This window comes from Triturus cristatus, chromosome 12, assembly GCF_964204655.1.
Source record: "Triturus cristatus chromosome 12, aTriCri1.1, whole genome shotgun sequence".
Classification (NCBI taxonomy): Eukaryota; Metazoa; Chordata; class Amphibia; order Caudata; family Salamandridae; genus Triturus; species Triturus cristatus.
The window spans coordinates 382,647,272-382,665,843 of record NC_140595.1 but is presented as its reverse complement, the minus strand read 5'-3'; the positions used below and the strand labels follow the sequence as shown (position 1 = coordinate 382,665,843).

The window sequence follows — 18,572 nt, the reverse complement described above, 5'->3', positions numbered from 1 at the left end:
CACGCAGCAGAGTGGAAAGCCCTTGATGTGTTCTTTCCAGTGATCTGCGGCGCGGCGATTTATCATTGGCTCCAATGCAAACCTCTTCACGACCGGAAGATTGATGGCGTTCGCAACATCTGCTGCCGAACGGCGCAGACATTCCTCCGCTTTAAGTGGGGTGTATTTCAAGTTAGGAATTGTAGGGTTGGGAACGCGCTGCAGAATCTCTCCACACAGAGCAGGCAATGGATGAAAGGAGGAATGAACTGGGATTTGCCAAGAGCTGCATTCATTCACTTGGACTAATTGGGTAGTGATTTGCAGGACAAATGTCATATTATTACCACAGCACTTCTTAACTCTCTTGTAAAAGCACTGCGTATTAGCTTAGATGTTCGATTCTAGGATCAGTTTAAAGAAGAAATCAACTGGGGCTATGCTCACAAGGACTAGTTATCATGATTCCCTATTACTACTTGGCATTAACTCCTTGTGCTCTGGCTATGGTTAGATATCATCTATCCATCCGCCCGCTTATCCATCACTCACTCACCCATCAATCTGTCTGTCATCGAGCTGTCCTTTAGATAGCACTTCACTTTATCTCTTAAGCTATATTGTCACAGACGATAAAAGAAAGACCATTCGCCTGAGACTGCCACGTGCTGGCCCTGTCCACCCTCGCACTTAACATATACACATCAGTTCATTGGTGTTTTTAGTTAGTGCATGCGTATGACATATCCCCGCATACATCCCACCCAATAGATGGCAAATATTATGTGAAGAAATGTTTCAGTGACAGAAATGTAAATAGGAGGAGCTGAAAAGAGGTGGGTCGTCGAGTTTACCACAGTTCAATTCAAAGATGCTTTATTGATATGACGCGCAGTTTTTCGGGGGCTGCCAACGCTTTAGTAACACTTAAGTAATGCAAGTTTTGCGCATGAGCTTTTAAAGTCTGTGATGGGGGTAAAACCGGACAGGTATGTTGCTTCTATTTTTGATCAAATCAGGATTATTCTTTTTTTCCAAGAAGGATACGGATCTCGCTGATATACATCCTTTTGGGCTAACCATCTTACTCAGAAACCTCTATTTAACCACGTTGTACAAAGCCCAGATTCCGCAAATGAAAGCGGTTTAGCGCCTCGTTGGGGGTAGTGAGCGCTACATATATGGAACACTACATCACAAATACACATACACCTTCTTTGCCACTAATAACTGATTATCTGCACAATGTTTGAAGATGAAGTCGTAGGCGCGTGTTCATTTAAAAGTCCTCTTTGTAGCGCCTCTTTTTTTAATACTGGTGATTTGCATTTTAATGTCTGCTATTCGAGGTGCCAGTAACTTGACACCAACATCTGGTAAACCCCTCGCGCGGTGAGCCTTTAATGTGGCTTAAGGGGGCGTGCGATTGGACAAATCTCCTCTTTAGTAGGTTTGAGTTGGAGCAATAAAGCCACAATTACAGTATCAGCTTCTCCCTGGAAACAAAACACCTTCCCATTTGACAGCAATTACTGCTCGAGGTGGGAAAGCCATTAGGCCTCGCCGTGATGACAAACGCCTTGACGTGAATGGCTGTGGGAAACTTCACAGCTCAGCTTATCTGCCCCTCTCAGCGGGGGTCACCAGAGAGCAGACAACACGTACCTCAAACACTGCTTTGAAATCCGAACGAGCACAACGCCATGACAGCAGAAGGAATTCCTTGAAACACTGCCTTTGTGCTGTTTCTAAGTAAAAGCCCCGATTTCCAATACAAAGTCTAGATATATTTGACGTTCTGCATTCATGCACCCAGCCACATATTTACACAATTTAGAATCTGCGTTCTGTTCATTACATGTTCTTAGGTCACATGGCAAGGCCGCCCGTACATCATATTGCCATTCTTGCCTGCAACATAGAATTGGCATGGATTTTTATATGACTGTGTGGTTTGATAGCAACTCTGTGGACCTCTCAACCTGGGGCCCAGAGGTGAAATTCGGTACATGACCGAAAAAAGTGACATTTTGAACCAATCGTATTGTGTGCCTCAAGTTGCAAACGTACATTCAATATATATAAAAAACACGGAGTTCAATTTTGTTATAATTCTAATGAACACAGGGGCGTAGCTTCGGGGTGTGCGGGGGGGGGGGGTGTTACACCCCCCTAATAAATGCATAATTCAGTTGATAGTTGGGTACAGGAGCTTTCAGTCGGATATGGTAAGGTGTCTGTCGGATTTCACCTGGGGATTTGAAATACTCACTCAGACAAAAACACACACACTCTTCTGTTTTGAAGGTCTTAACACGTGTATTTTACAAAAAATGTATTTTAAGTACCCCACTCAATGAACACTCTTTTCCCTTTCCATTGGCCCTTAAGCCCCCATCAAGCGCTGCTTCTCCTATATTAATTAGCATGATATCCCTGCGTGATTGTCGGAAAATCTGAAGCTCACACCCCCCAGTCTTACTGGCCCAGCTGCGCCCCTGCATGTACATGTCCTGTGCACACAGATACAGTCTATGATTGCAAGCCAAACCTCTATGATTATGAGTCAGGTGGAGCGAAATTTCCATATAGGATTCCACTCTGCTTGATTCTTAATGAGCCAGTGTTCCTGCTGTCAGTTTGCCCTAGGTGCTGGAACACTGGAACTGAGTTTGCCAGGCAGTAATTCGGTCTGGAATGATCACACGAGGCTTTGTCTGCAATAGCAGCCAAGTCTCTTCCTCTTTTTAGGTAGAGACAAACAGACAGTGCAAGCTGTTATGGTGCAAAAGACCTAATGTGGGCTTATTAAGAAGTTACAGGGGTGCATATCCTACCCATTGCTTACCATCAGTTTACTTTATTGTAGGGTGACCAGATCTTGAGAACCAAAAACCGGGACATTTTGCCAAAATAGAAGAAGGATTACACTCTTACAGCAACGGTGCTATGCAGAATGATAACTCTTATCAACATAGGGACACAGAAGAAGAACTTAGAAAATAAATGAAATGCAATTTCTAAAACCAGAATCATACCTGTTAATTAAATTGCTTACTTATAACGGCTACTAACTAGTACAACTTTAGAACACCCAATAAGTGCCTCTTACTGGTTTCAGTTGCCCCCCCTGTAAAAACTGGGACATGAGCCAAAATTGCTGAAATTTGTCAGGACAGGTGGTGTAAACCTGGGGCTGTCAGGGCAAATCAGGGACGCCTGGTCACCCTACTTTATTGTCACTCTAAATTGCTTCATTCTTATTTGTTGACTTTCCATGTCCCCCTTGTGCGTGTACCTACCATGGAGCATAGCCTCTTTACCATTCTCTTGATTGACGAACATGTCATTCCACTCCTCGCCTTTTATGAGCTACTTTTTTCTTTCTGGTTGAGTACTCAGTCAGAGTGCATGAGTGTTTTACAACTCATCTCTGTCTTATATATCCCCCACCCCAAATACCCACCCATCCTCTGTGTTTGCTCTCTCACTCTAGGCTGCTCTCTCTGTGTACTTCGCCATCCTGCACTCTGTGTTCCTGTCTCCCTCATGCCCTTCTTTCCATGCCCCCATGTTTCTTTCTTTCTCATGTGCTTCACCCCTCACACCATGCTTTTGCTGTCTCCCTCAAGCCCACTATTCACTCCCAGTCACTTCCCATGATTCACTCCCCCACCTACTTCACAGTTGCCCCCTTATCCCAGCTACTTTTTTGAATTAATATTTTTTTGAAGGGCCACACAGTAAATTGCTGCTGGCCAACCACAGAAGCACTTTTGCACACTTATAATTTTTTTTATTGACCGATCTAAGTGACTCCTGTCATCTTTGATCAGTCAATAAAATCTGAAGGAAAATGGTTGTCTGGTGGTGCCTGTATGGGTGGTGATGGGTAACAGTTGGAGCACCGCGGTCTGAAACACGAGTGTTCCTACTCCGCGAGCATTACTACGCATGCCTTAACCACACATATGCCTTAACCACACATGTGCGTGGTTAAGGCTATGCGCGGTAGGGCTTGCAGACTGACGGAAGCAGGAAGAGATCGCTGTGAGGTAAGTGGGGCTGGGTGGTGAGTCGGGTACTTTGGTGGGCTGGGGGGTCCAGGTTGTTTTGTAGACTGGGGAGTGGGTCGGGGTTGTTTTGAATGGGGCAGGGGGTGGGTTGGTGTACTTTTGCAGGCTGGGGGGTCGGGGTTGTTTTGTGGGCTGGGGTGGTGGTCGGGGTTATTTAAAGTGGGGTGAGTCGGGGCACTTTTGTGAGATGTGGGGTCGGGGTAGTTCTGTAGGCTGGGGGTTGTTCAGGTGGCAGTTTTGTTGCCTGGGGGGTGTCGGGGTAGTTTTCTGGGATGGAGGGGTGGGTTGGGGTAGTTTTCTGGGCTGGGGGAATCAGGCCAGTTTTCAGGGCTGAGGGGTTGGAGGTAGTTTTTAGGGCTGGGAATTTGAGGTAGTTTTGGTAGTTTTCATGGCTGGAGGGATTGGGGCTACGTTTCAGGGCGAGGGGGTGTGGCAAGTTTTCAGGGCTGGGGGTCAGGGGCAAGTTTTCAGGGCTGGGGGATCAGGAGTAGTTTTCAGAGCTGGGGATCAGAGTAGTTTTAGGGCTGAGGGAGTGTTGAGATAGTTTTTTAAATTGGAGGTTAGGGTATTAGGTCTCAGAGCAGGGGAAGGGGAATGAGAAGTCGGGGTCGTTTTTAGGGTTTAGGGAGGGCGGAGCCGTTTTTTAGGGTTGGGTCAGGGCTGGCCAGGGTCAAGTTAAAGGACAGGGATAAGGGACAGGGTTTTAGGCATTAGGGTAGGGGCAGGACACAGCTTAGGGATTGTGAGGGGGTAAGGTTATTTGTAAATCTGGGCAGGAGGGGGGTGGGGAATTTTGTACCCTAGGGCAGTGGGGAGAAGGGTGGCAACCTTTGCCTTGCATACTCCTTTATCATGCATGCCTTTACCATGAAAATTCGTGGTAAATGCATGTGTGGTAAAGCAATGCACGGTAAAGACATGTTTGTTATTCAGATCACGTGGTTAAGGAATGCGGGGTTGTGGAACTCGTTGTTCCATCATACAGCCATGGTGAAGCATGCATAAGCCTCCAGAATGATATGACCACCAATATCTTGGAACAGTTAGTAAAAAATAAAGAAAATTGTGCCCGCGTAATTCCCTAGGCTTGTGCATGAGTGGTGACGCATGGGCGTGCATAATTGATGATGCTAGCACCAGCAGCGGTGTCATCAATCCACCATTTATTTTTACCAATATAGACAGCATCGTCAAAAAAGCATCACTTTTTAAGGATGCTAATCAGCATTGCCAAAAAGTACAAGCAAAGTCAGTAGCTCCCAAAGGAGAGACCAATTAACTTTGACAATTCTTGTTCTTGTCTGGCAGGTGGAGTATCCACCATCAGTCTGTGCCCCTTGAATCCATACAAGGTCCCAAATCGAAGGTTAATTCTGGTGCATGGTTTTGACAGGAGTATTATCTTCCAACATTTTACTTCATATGTGGCATGGGCATTGATTTTCTGTATGTGTGGTCATCAATCACAAAAACATTGTGCATTGATGATAATATTTATAGCACTTAAATTTCACATTCTTGTGAATGATTTGTAAAAAAACATTTCAATAGTACCTTCAACCATCATTATGGCACTGCACCGCCCTGCACTTTTTACGTGAGCCCACAATTTCCATACAGCCACACTGGCATTGGCTTGTATGCTTACATACAATGGCCTGTACACTTCTTTTGTAAGAAAAATAATACATTTTCCATGAGACTAGTGAGCCAATATCCAAAAATGACCACTGAGTTAACCACTAACCTTGAGTTCCAGAGCAGCGTGCTATATAACATAAAGTGCTTCAACACCACGTTGGGGGTAGAAGTTACGATAGAAATGCAATTACAATACAATGCAATTACAATACAATCTATAGTTTTCATTAGAGGCAAGGCCCTTCAAAATGCTTTTCAGAGAACACAATTGCTGTTATACACCGAAGTCACAAACTCAGATTGTCATCCTTCTGCTGGAAGTAATTTGGGTAGCATTTAATTGTGTAATAGAAACTATAGTCATTTACAATGCTTTGAAATGATAGGTATGTGACATGAAGTGCTATAGAAAAAAAGACTTCATAATAAATATGATGTTCTCTGTAGCCTCCTTCAGTATATTAATGAAAAGAACATAGAAATCTATGTTTTATCATTAGAGACGGATCTAAGAGTCAATCACGCAGTGCCCTTGTGAGAGATTATTTAGAGAATAATTGCATATGGACAGTGGAAGGCGAAACCAATCAGTAATATGGCAAAGGACTGATGACTATCTCTCTGGCCTCATGCATTGAAATCCGACCAGCTTGTTACTGATCCAAAAGCTGTTGCCATCTGGAGGTTGAACAGTTGCCAAATTGGATTGAGCTGGCGTTCTGCACAATCTGAAAAGAGCTGATGATCTGCACAGATGGCACAAGACCACTTTAGAAAATGTTGTTTTTAGTTTGAACACTTGTTGGTATTCTGAGACACCTGGTCAATTAGATATCCCAGTGTTCAAGCGCAGGCCTGAGCCTCCATCGTGAAGGTACCTACATGCGGCTTCTGAGCAAACTGGTGGTTTCTTCTTGAAGAACTTTGAAGCATTCTCGTCCCTGAACAAATCACTGCATTCACTAAGTAAGTCTTATGATTGCTTAATTGTGTGAGAGCCAGTCTTTGGTGTAAGATGATGATTGGAATTTGTAGACGCCGAGACGATTTGGCCAATGTGTCCTACAACAGTTCAAATGAAATCACACAAAACCAGATGTATTCTCATACATATCTCCTCATACCTAAGAATTTGTCTACTATTCTAATAATCGAAGAGCACCATGGGAGTATGAAAAACTGGAGAAATGTATTATGGAGCTACCTGTATCACTGACACTGAAAACAGAAACAAATGTATATAACAATGGTAGCATGCTTCCCAGTTCAGAAGTGGTGCAAATTAGGCTTGGCATGGTGATGGGCTCCCATACTGTCCGGGCTTCCCTGGACCAGGGCTAGATGTTGCTATTTTACAGACACTTCACACAAGAAGCAACTTCTTCCGGGTCGCGGCTACAGTGCAGGGAAGTGATGAGATGCAAATGATGTCTCCCTTGGGGCTGAAAACAGTGCAGTGGCACAATGACCTCAAAAGCGTCCAGCTTTCCGGTTTGCTCTTCTCGTCTTGGCGTCCTGGGTAGCAACAATTTGCAGCATTGCACATCTCCAAATAAACAAAAAGTTGATATGTCTCTAGCCACAGGCCTTTGATTACTTTGCAGCAAAGTTAGCACATAGGAAAGGGCTCTTCTCTGTCACAGTATGTACTGCTAGGTGTTATACAGATGTGTCATGGGTGGAATGTTCAAAGCTGGCATTTTATCTTTGCAGATTATGTGTTTGTGACACCTGTTGAAGTGGATGCCAGTGGAACATACATTTCACATGAAGTTTTACATAGCAGCAGAAAGAAGCGAGCAGCGCCCAGTTCAGACAGTTCTTTGCACTACCGAGTTTCAGCATTTGGACAGGACCTGCACTTAGAACTGAAACCTTCGGTCATATTAAGCGAAGGCTTTCATATCCAGATAGCAGGAAAGGATGGGATCCAGCCTCATCAGCAGGAAATCGAACCCTGTTTCTACCACGGATTTATAAGAAACTATACCAGCTCTTCAGTGGCGATATCTACATGCTTGGGTTTGGTAAGTCATTTTGTTTCTTCAACAGATTAAAGTTGTGTCCACGGTCTGTCTTTGTTGATATTTGCAATGTTTTTCAGTGAATTTATAAGTTTAATTTGATTGAGACTTTTTAGGCCTGGAGTTTGGCAGCTCTGTTGTCAACCTGACAGACTGCTGACAGCAGTTTCAGAGTTTGATTTAGGTCCGCCTTTCTTCCACTGGGTTTCTTCGACCAGCCTCTTTCAGCCATTGGCTAGAGACTTTGTCAGTCATGTCTTGGTTCAGACCAGTGGAGCTTTCCTTTCTCACCTCCTGCTCTTTACTGTTTGGGGGGATCCTCTGCCTCCAGTTGAGTGCTAGCAGGGATTGCTCGAGAGACTACTTTACAACAGCTATCCTTATTGGAAACATCTATAAGGACAGCAATAAAGGCAAGACGGCCTCAATGTAATCCTGCTATTGTTTCTCGCCTGGATTTAAAGTGTGAATGTTTCATCTTCTTGAACTTTATACTCAGGTCGACTGTTTTTTCCTATGCTTTTGTCTGTAGTTCAGTGATTATTTTGCTGTGTTAGATTACAGCCTTCCCAAATAGGCAGTGGACTCTATCTGTTTTTTTGTGTTAAGCACAAGTTTATATAAACTTTAAACTACTGTACTGCAGATTTGTACTAAACTTTGCACCACCTGACCAGTGCAGGATGATCATTGGTACGACAGACTGGTACAACAAAAAACATTTTAACCAAGAGAGCGGGGCAGAAGTGCAATTTTTTCCACTTATCAACCATTGCAAATATACACCACTGTCAAAATATTTGATAATCTGGGCTAGGGATATTTATGTCATCGTCGCTTGTAGAAGTGGGAAGGCAGGAGATTCATATAATGAGCCACGACAGAGTCAAAGCCGGCGTCTGGCTTGGCTCTGGGAGCCAAAGCACAAACCGAGCCATGAAAAGATTTGGCATGCAAATGGGAAAGAAAAGATCAGGAAAAATTATGAAAAAGGCTCTTTCAAATGAAAAATAAGGTATTTATTCACTTCAATTGAGTACATTGGACAAGGGGTCAAGGCACATGATGGCAGGCCCGGAAATAGGTGCAGTCCAGATCAGGACAGTGGCCAATGGTTGCCCTGTTTTGAATTTCTGTGGTCCCCAGCTGTCAGCGACCATTGGTGGCTGCCGGATCGGTAGGGTCGCCAGTAATTGTCAGGGGCAGCAGGAGAGGTGTTATAAAGGGAAAGGCTACCTGATAGCCACTTACCTGCCTGGCTGCCCCTGATGACTGCCAACGCGTCCCTCGCACTTTCGGTACTGAAGTTCCTTTTCTTCAGTCTTTTTCGACACTGACATGAGAAAGCATCAGGGATCTAGGTTTCTCAATTGCACTAAATGTATAGCCAATATTGTTATCTCCACTCCCCGTCACTTCAGTACAATTGTTATGGACCAGGTGCAGACACCTGTACTTTGCCAAAAGATTTTATTTTGCACAATATTCCGCCATGACGCGTTTCAGCCACAACATTGCCTTGTTCGCATGCATGCTACGCCATGGGTGATTGTCTTAAATAGTGTCATGTGAGCCAATATTATTGATGTATGTGGGGCAATATTATTGTCTCTTAAACCATCCACTAGTCAGATTGTTATATAAAGTGAATCCTGAACTGAATTCATTCAAGGTGCTCTCAGATTTTGACATCAATCAAAAGAAGGCACAGCAATGTGAGCAGGCTTGCATGAAATCACACATTTTAGCCAAGTGGAGAAGCTGGTATTTGAACCCAGGGTTCTTGATTACACATTTTACAGTTCAATCACTGCATGGATATATCCTCTTTCCCTTTTATCATTGAAAGGCAGTTCTTTTTTGTTAAAATAGTTCATGATCTAAATTAGAATATTAAGTTCAATAAAAACAAGTATCACAACATAATTCAATCTGACTCAATAGCATGCATAAAATGTGAAAACAATCCTTTCCTAAAAAAAAGTATAAAGGTAAGTGTAATGGAAGACAAGAGGCTATGTTTATGTTAATAATACTACCTTTCCCTCACTGAATAAACAGTAAAGAGTGTGATGGTCAGCAGCCCAATGACAGCAATTCCATCTATTTGTTAAAAAAGGACTCAGGCATCCTGCAGAGGTAGCTTACATTTTACAGACCCATAATGAGACACAGGGTAATTGCAGCTCAACTAGTGAGGCACACAGACCTTTATAGATAGCACATGCTCAGCTGCACTGCATGTAGGGATTTTGGCTTTTAGAACTGCATTAGGGAGAGAAAAGTACAGTGCATGAGAATTTTGGCAAATTTCGTTTTAGCTTGCATGTCCCCATAATTCATAGGTTAAGTCAGAACTAGATATTCCCCTTGAGCCAAGCCTTGATTACCCCCCTCTATTCATTTGAGCTGCTCCATGCCAATGTCTAGTTGGCCTGGGTGGATTATAGGGCTTAACCCTTTCATGTGTGGGCATACTTGAAATGCTAACAGTTTCACACCTCAATAGATGGGCCTATTGGTGGTGTCAAAAGGGAATTAGAGCACCAGGGTTGTTATCTACCAAAGAAAATTGGGCCTTGGGATAGGAGAATTTGGAAGGCCTCTATGTTCTACTAAGAAAGAAATGTATTCAATGTATTGAAATTTGGGTCAGCATAGGGACCCAGTGTATGTTTCATTGGCCTCTTCTGCTATGAAGTCCATCTTGAGACTTGTTGGTGTCAATGTCTGATTTAGATAAACCAGTGGATCCACGTTTTTCTTAATTGACATGATGGTGATTTTTATTGTGCTGGGAGATAGATAGATAGATAGATAGATAGATAGATAGATAGATAGATAGATAGATAGACAGATAGATAGATAGATAGATAGATAGATAGATAGATAGATAGATAGATAGATAGATAGATAGATAGATAGATAGATAGATAGATAGATAGATAGATAGATAGATAGATAGACAGACAGACAGACAGACAGACAGACAGACAGACAGATAGATAGATAGATAGATAGATATAGATAGATAGATAGATAGATAGATAGATAGATAGATAGATAGATAGATAGATAGATAGATAGATAGATAGATAGATAGATAGATAGATAGATAGATAGATAGACAGATAGATTAGTAGGAGTGAGAAATTAAATTAATACAGCACACGCATTGCAAAGTTTAACATTTCTATTGATTGTGTGTATGTCATACAAACACCAAACCTAGTGGCTTTGCCAGTGCTTGTTTGTTTACTGGAGATTCAATGCAGAAAAAAGCAAAAAATACATCTTCCTTGGCAAGCATGCATTTTTTAAATGACTAAGGTATGCAATTTTCCCGAAAGGTTTGGTACTAATATAAAAATGCGAAACAATGGAGTGGCCGATATCCCAACAATACCAGCCCCTGGACTGACTTGCATTATTTTCAGGTGGCTTTACACACCTGATAAAAAAAGTGCTGTCACTCACAGTACAAAACAGCCAATTGTTGAAGAGGGCAGAATCAAATCCTAAATGTATGTATGAGAATGTATTTTTAGTATGAATTATTTACAGAACAGCTGAAGCTGTCTCTAGAACTGTCTGTGTCTCTTGCCAGCAGGGCCAGACTGGGAACCCAAAGCAGCCCTGGCAAATTGTCCGCACCAGCTCTGGGTGAACCACTGCCTGGCCCCAGGAGGCTGGAAATGCTTGCTTGCTGCTTTAGCTACTGGAGGCCGATATTGCAGCACCACTGCAAAACCACCCCCGTAACAAAACTAGCCCCCCACCACTGCAAAACGAGCCCCCACCCTTCCAGCCACCCGGGGAAATGCCTGATGCTGGCTACAGCCAGTCCGGCCTTGCTTGCCAGACCTTAAAAGTGTTGCTTTCTTTATCATCCATTTTCCAGATACTTTTGTTAGTGCTTGCTCCCAAGTGCTGCATAGCCACCCGCCAGCTTATTAGAAATTCAGTGGCCATTTTGAAACAGCAAAACAATGAAAGTATATGTACGATGCCATTCCAAGATGGCCACCATGTTTGTAATCAGTCATCAGTTGGTGTTCTAGTACTGGGGCTTAAGTGTTGACAAAAGCATTCGAAATATGAAAACCACAGAAAAGTCAGTTTTTTTAGGCCTGGCCTAGAGACAGTGTTCTCCTTTTTACCCCAGATGTTTACAAAAAGTCATAATAAAAATACTCACATCCACAAAAAAGTTTCATGTTTTGGTGCTATTATTGCAAACATTTAGTGTTATTTCACAAGGAACTTTTAAGTAAGTAAAATAATTGTCTGCTGCCAATGAAATAATTAGATTTTTAATTCATCCTACTGATAGCCCCAAAACTATTCTGCAGAACTTTACCAATTTCAGTTCTTCTAGGATTCAGCCATTGGTCTGTTCAAGTGTCATTCACATTTTGCTTCCGTGCACCACGTCTTACAGCATGAGGCAAAGGATAGCCTATTTCACAAATTGGCTGTCGATACTCTGAGTGATTGCATTTATCTCTTACCCACACCTGCCTAATACACAGTCCACGTTAGTCTAGTTATTAGTGGCGCACTCTATGCTTTAATTTATTCATTTTTATGATGGTTAATTTATTTATACTTTTTCTTGAAATGCACACCACATTTGTATAGGTTTGATTTTACATTTTGTTACTTTTACACTCTTAATTACTATTGTGTGTGTTTAATAAAAGTAATAACAGCCAAGCCTATTGACTTTGCGGATTTTTGTTTCTGAAGCATCCAATTTTCAGATGCTTTCCTAAGTGCTTGCTTTCGAGTGGAACCAGATTGCTTACCAACTGATTATTGATGCAAAATAGTACCTCCTGTGTGCCAATGACAGCAAATGGAAACACCGAAACAGGCAGCACAAAAGCAGACTAAAATATTCATGTGAGCTAACCCAAGATAGGTCTGAAAATGTCTCAAGACAGTGCCTGAAGAATCCCTCGCAAAATGTGCCAATGGCAAAAGGAAGCTGAGTCAAAGCACTTCAAAGTAATTATACAATACAGTATATTGGGCATGATAGGTGTAAGCTCCATATTCACCAATCCTAAAGTGTGAGCTACTGAGAGTGAGAGACAAGAAGTAGAGAGGAAAGTCAATGAGACATTGAAGAAGGAAACAGACAGAGACGCAGTGTGCGAGGTGAAAAGGTAGACAGATACACAAAAGAGAGTGATGCAAGAAAGAGCAAGAGAGAGAGTGCGTCTGTGTGAGTGTGAGAGAGAGATGGAGACAGAGAACATGAAAGTGTATACAGGAGCAGAGAAAGAACTAGAGAAATTGTAATAGAATAGATGTGTGAAAGAGACAGGTGGGAAGGAATGAGAAAGATGAAGTGGGATAGAGAGGATTAAAAAGAAGGGGTGGAACATTGAGTACATGAATGAGAGAAAGGAGAATAGAGTCTGAAAATGAGAGAGATATTGGGAAAGAGAAATACAGAGGAAGAGAAAGATTGAACGAGAGAAAGAAAGGGAAATTGTATTGTATTGTAAATAAATTTATAGGGCGCACAGCTACCCACCATGGGGTCTCCCGGCGCCAAAGGTGGAGAGGCCAACTGAGATAAGTGTCTACTGTGAGAAGAGCCAAGTTTTCAGGCCCCTACGGAACTGTGTAAAAATGGGTTGAAATTTTAGAGATACAGGAAGGGAATTCCAAAGCTTAGGGGCCAGGTGAGAAAAGGAGCGGCCCCCCATTCTCACCAATTTGAATCTGGGGATCACATAATTACCCTGGGAGGCTGATCTAAGAGCGCGGGAAGGGGCGTAAGGATGGACCAGTGAACATAAGTACAGAGGTGCCGAGCCATGTTTGATTTTAAACATGAAGCAAAGAGCCTTAAATTTAATGCGGCTCTCTATACGCAGCCAATGTAAGTCCCGCAGACAAGGGGAGATGGAAGATCTCTTCGGGACCTTGCAGAGGAGCCGGGCGGCAGAATTCTGCACCAACTGGAGCTTCTTACGTACCTCCTGGCTACAACCCAGATAGAGTACATTGCCATAGTCGAGGCGAGAGGTTACAAGAGCCTGGACCACGGTACGTCTTGTTAGAACGGGAAGTAGCCAAAGGATTTTTCGAAGCCACCTTAAGATGGTAAAGCAGGTGGCTCAAATGCTGACAACTTGTTGGCGCATAGATAAAGAATCGTCCAGCAAGAAGCCCAGGTTGCGTACATGCGTAACCGGTTGGGGTAACGGACCCATTACCAAGGGCCAGTGATAAGGGCCCCAAAGATGTTTGTCCTTGCCCAGTATAACAATTTTGGTTTTGTCACCGTTAAGTTTTAATACGTTAGCCTGCATCCATTCAGCCACGCGACCAAGTCCCTCCTGAAGTGTTGAAGAGGAGCACTCCTTGTTTGAGGATAGGGAAAAAATGATCTGCGTATCATCTGCGTAAGAGTAGAGAGATAGTCCCACCTCCTCCACTATCGAGGCCAGGGGTCGTACGTAGATGTTAAAAAGCATAGGGCTTAGCGTAGACCCCTGGGGAACCCCGTAAGCAGATGTACGGATAGAGGAGGAGCAACTTGATGAACAGACCTGAAATGAGCGCTGACACAAAAACGAGGCTAGCCAGGACAGAGCCGACTCAGCCACCCGAGCCTTTTTTAATGCGGTGAGAAGAATAGAATGGGACACCGTGTCAAAGGCGGCGCTCAAGTCAAGCAGTATCAACGCCATGGTTTCGCCTTGATCCAGATGACTACGTAGAGTCTCAGTGACCCCCAGTAGGGCAGTTTCTGTGGAAAAGTTTGTACGGAAGCCTGACTGAGAGGAGTGCAGATAACCTGTTGCCTCTACATGGGCAGTTAGATGAATATTAACATGTTTCTCCAAGATTTTTGAAAACATGGGTAGCAAGGAGATAGGCCGAAAGTTAGCAAAAATGTTGGGGTCCGCCCCAGGTTTTTTCAAAAGAGGGATCACCATGGCCCTCTTCCAGTCAACGAGAACAGTGGACTCCCGAAGAGAGGCATTAAGCAATTCTTGAATCACAAGAAGGGGAGCTGGTGCGAGCTGGCCAAGAATGGTAGGAGGCATGGGATCTAAAGGGGAGCCAGATTTCACCTTAGAAAGACAAAGGCGTAGAGACTCTTGGTCCAATAAAGGCCATTCAGAGATCATTTCCTTGGGAGAAGGGCTCTCACCATAAATAATGGGAGAAAACTCACTTCTGGGCAGTGGTGTACTAGCTGCCAAGGAATTATGAATGATTTCGACTTTGGTAGTAAAAAAGTCAGCGATCTCATTACATTGGGATTCATCAAGTATTGGAGAGGCTGGAGATGTATCAGCCCCTGCCAGCTTTTTTATCATAGAGAAAAGAGCCTTGGGGCGATTACTGGCCTTAGAAATGGATTCAGAGACGAAAGTCCCTTTCGTTTTCCTACAGGCTAGATGATAATGTTTTAGAGCTAACCTATAAGTTAATTTACTCTCTGCTGAGTAGGTTTTCCTCCAACACCTTTCCAGGTGTTTGCACTTGGCCTTCATTGTTTTGAGGTCCTGCGTGAACCAAGGGGCAGGGGGCAAATGTACAAGAGGACGCTTAGTGCAGAGAGGAAGATGGTGCTCAATTGTGGTGACAGCCACTGAGACACCTCTAAGTTCAGAGAGGATATAGGACCATAGATGTCAGGGCATGTAGATGCCAGCTCAGCGTTGAACTTAGCCAAGTTCAATTTAGACCACGCTCTAAATTTAGCAGCATTAAGAGGGAAAACTGGTGGAACGACGCTAACTGAAGTAAAACTGAATTGAACAGCAAAGTGGTCGGACCAGATAAGGGGGAGGGGTGGAATACTACAATCCAGCGAGATATTAGATAAAACTGGATCAAGTAGGTGTCCTGCCTGATGGGTGGGTCCCTGATTACGTAAAGCTAGATTAATTGCCTCACAGTCTGCCAGGAACGCTTTGCTCAATTTGTTATTAGTGTCTTCTAAATGAAGATTGAAATCACCCAAGATAACAAAGTTTGCCGCCTTCAAAACATAAGGAGCTATCTGCTCTGAGTATGAAGAGAGCCACTGGGTGGATTTATCTGGGGGACAATAAAGGAGAATACCCGAAATGGTAATGTGAGGTGAAAGTGCCAATTTAAACAGCCCAGCTTCACAGTCTGAAAATGGCAGGGCTTCTAACCGGCATGTTAAATATAATAGCGATCCCACCACCTCTCCCAGAACTACGGTCTCTTCTCAGTATAACATAGCCCGGTGGAAGAGCACTGGCCACATCCGCACAGGAACTGGCGTGAAGCCAGGTTTCTGTGAGAAATAGTGCATCCGGGAGAGCGGTGCTTAGGAGATCAAATATATGTTCCTTGTTTTTTGGGAGGGACCTACAGTTAATACTCCAGAAATTAAAAGTGGTGCTTACTGACCCCAATGAAGCTTTTGTTATAGAGGGTACAGTTTGTGTTTTGTCTCTGTTATGGTTAAATGTAAAGTCACAGCCTGTGCAATTGGCCAAAGGTCTAACTGACAAGTCAGACGGCATGCAAACGCATTCCTTACCCCGTAGGTGATACAGTTCCCCAGCAGAGTATTTGCGGCGTAGACTGCAGTCCCACTTGTCAGGGACATTATTTCTGGCCGCTGGGCGCTCTAGGGCGCGGACGGGCGCAGACGGGCTTGCCTCTGGCGCGCCTCCGGCACGCCATCGGCGCACCCGCTGCGCGCGCGCGATGCGCACTTGCATCCGGTTGAATAAGTAGCAGCCGGTGGACCAGGGGGCGTGGCCCAATGCGGAAGAGACCCACCTACCACACTCGCGGATTAGGAGCGAGTGATTGGGGGCGTCTTAGCAACACAACACAGGTAAAAGCCAATATCTCCCACGTAGGTCCCCACAACCCTACACAACAAGCGCTCTATTCAGCAAGTTAAAAAATAAGGAACAAGGTTCCTGTGGTAAAAAGTTTTTATGTGCGAGTATGTGGGCAAAATGGTTGGCTCAGCGGCAGCGGAGAAAAGATCACAGAGGACCGCTGCACGCTAGCACCCGCCTGAATAAGTAGCAGCCAGTGGAGCAGGGAGCGTGGCCCAATGCGGAAGAGACCCACCTACCACACTCGCGGATAAGGAGCGAGTGATTGGGGGCGTCTTAGCAACACAACACAGGTAAAAGCCAATGTCTCCCACGTAGGTCCCCACAACCCTACACAACAAGCGCTCTATTCAGCAAGTTAAAAAATAAGGAACAAGGTTCCTGTGGTAAAAAGTTTTTATGTGCGAGTATGTGGGCAAAATGGTTGGCTCAGCGGCAGCGGAGAAATGATCACAGAGGACCGCTGCACGCCTGAATAAGTAGCAGCCGGTGGAGCAGGGGGCGTGGCCCAATGCAGAAGAGACCCACGAAAGAGTGAGAGAGAAAGAAAGGAAGGCATACAGAGAGACTTGTCTACCTGCAGTTTACATACAGAAAATGTCAAATCTTTAGAAGATCACAGACACTTAGTACTATGAATGCACAGTGCAATGTTATCATATTTTTACAATATTAGCAAATACAATCAGTCCATGCTGTTTATTTAAGTTTATATACCCTCCACCCCCCCCACTTAACACATTTAATCACATTTACAGCCAGCAATATTATTAATGCTATGTCTGGGCCTCTGCCAAAGAAGATACATGCAGTAATTACTATTCTGTGCAAGAACCAAAAAAGGATGTTTTCTCTTTTTTTTACTCACATACCCAAATATGTACATCAGTGCGAAATTGATAAGAAAACTATGGCGTGAGATGGGACTCTCAGTTATGCTGCCAAGACCCGCAAAAGGCACCTGATAATGACATGGGACTTAACAAATCTTCTCAGGTGAAATACTTTTAATTTGAAGAGAAATATATGCACATCTACTTTGAATAAATCTGATGGCACACACATACTTTTTGAATATTAATCAAGGAATCCCCGTTGGATGTGGAGTAAGTATACCATTTTATTTGTTAAGATGCCATTTTATAAGCATTCTACAACTTTTGCAATGAAGGAAAACAGGCAAGTGTGATCCAATTTGTAGTGTCTTGTTGTGAAGTAATACAGCTAACTGCAATGCTGATACAGAGTCAATCCTGCTCTAGGTACAGGCAAGCTTCCAAAACAAGTTACACTCTTCTTTTCAGTGACTACTCAGCTAAATTGTGCTTTCGAGTATCTGTTGGGAGTTGTTAATTAATCTGGCTGTTTTAATCATATAAAGTAATTGTAGGAAGGTGGAGTATTATGTGGTGATTCTGGTTAGGCTTCAACATGCAATGCTCTCACAATACCCATGGATGGTCCTTGGATTCACAACAATAAATCTATAGCTCAGTCCTAGTAGAGGGGCAAAGAGCTGTCCGGCTTTCTAAGCATTTCAGAGTACCAACACAGATGATTAGTATTTGACACAACTTGAAAGAAATCCGTCCCCAATTTATAAAAATAAAGCATAGTAATAAATACATTTAGAAACCAAAATGAAGTTAATTGGATAAGTATAACTGAAGATATGAATTCTAGAAACAAAGTTAAATCAGTGCAAAACAATATTGCCAAACTTTACGACTGCAGTCAATGGGAACAACTACTAGTGACAATCTGTCACTTGCAGGTCGAGTTGCATGAAACCCAAGGAAGGTAAAGGTGACGCATGTCTCGGGACCCAGGCACAACAGTTAGTTTGATTTTACCTGGCTCTAGAAGCTCGGGTGCAGAGTTGTCCTTGCTGTCCTTGATGCTGAGGCAGGAGCTGTGGGGGAGCTGGTTTTACTGGTTACAGGGTGCTGGGGAGGAAATGGGTGCAAAAAGTCAACAACAAAGCCACTCTT

General features: G+C 43.6%; 1 protein-coding gene across 1 annotated transcript in view; it reads left to right on the top strand.

The window, feature by feature from the left end:
* The window catches only part of ADAMTS18 (ADAM metallopeptidase with thrombospondin type 1 motif 18), a 336,350-nt gene that overhangs the window by 1,022 nt on the left and 316,756 nt on the right, over nucleotides 1–18,572 (top strand). Inside the window, exon 3 of the mRNA XM_085637512.1 lies at nucleotides 7,410–7,723. Within this exon, the coding sequence (XP_085493638.1) occupies nucleotides 7,410–7,723 (314 nt within the window). The remainder of the gene's footprint in view (nucleotides 1–7,409; nucleotides 7,724–18,572) is intronic.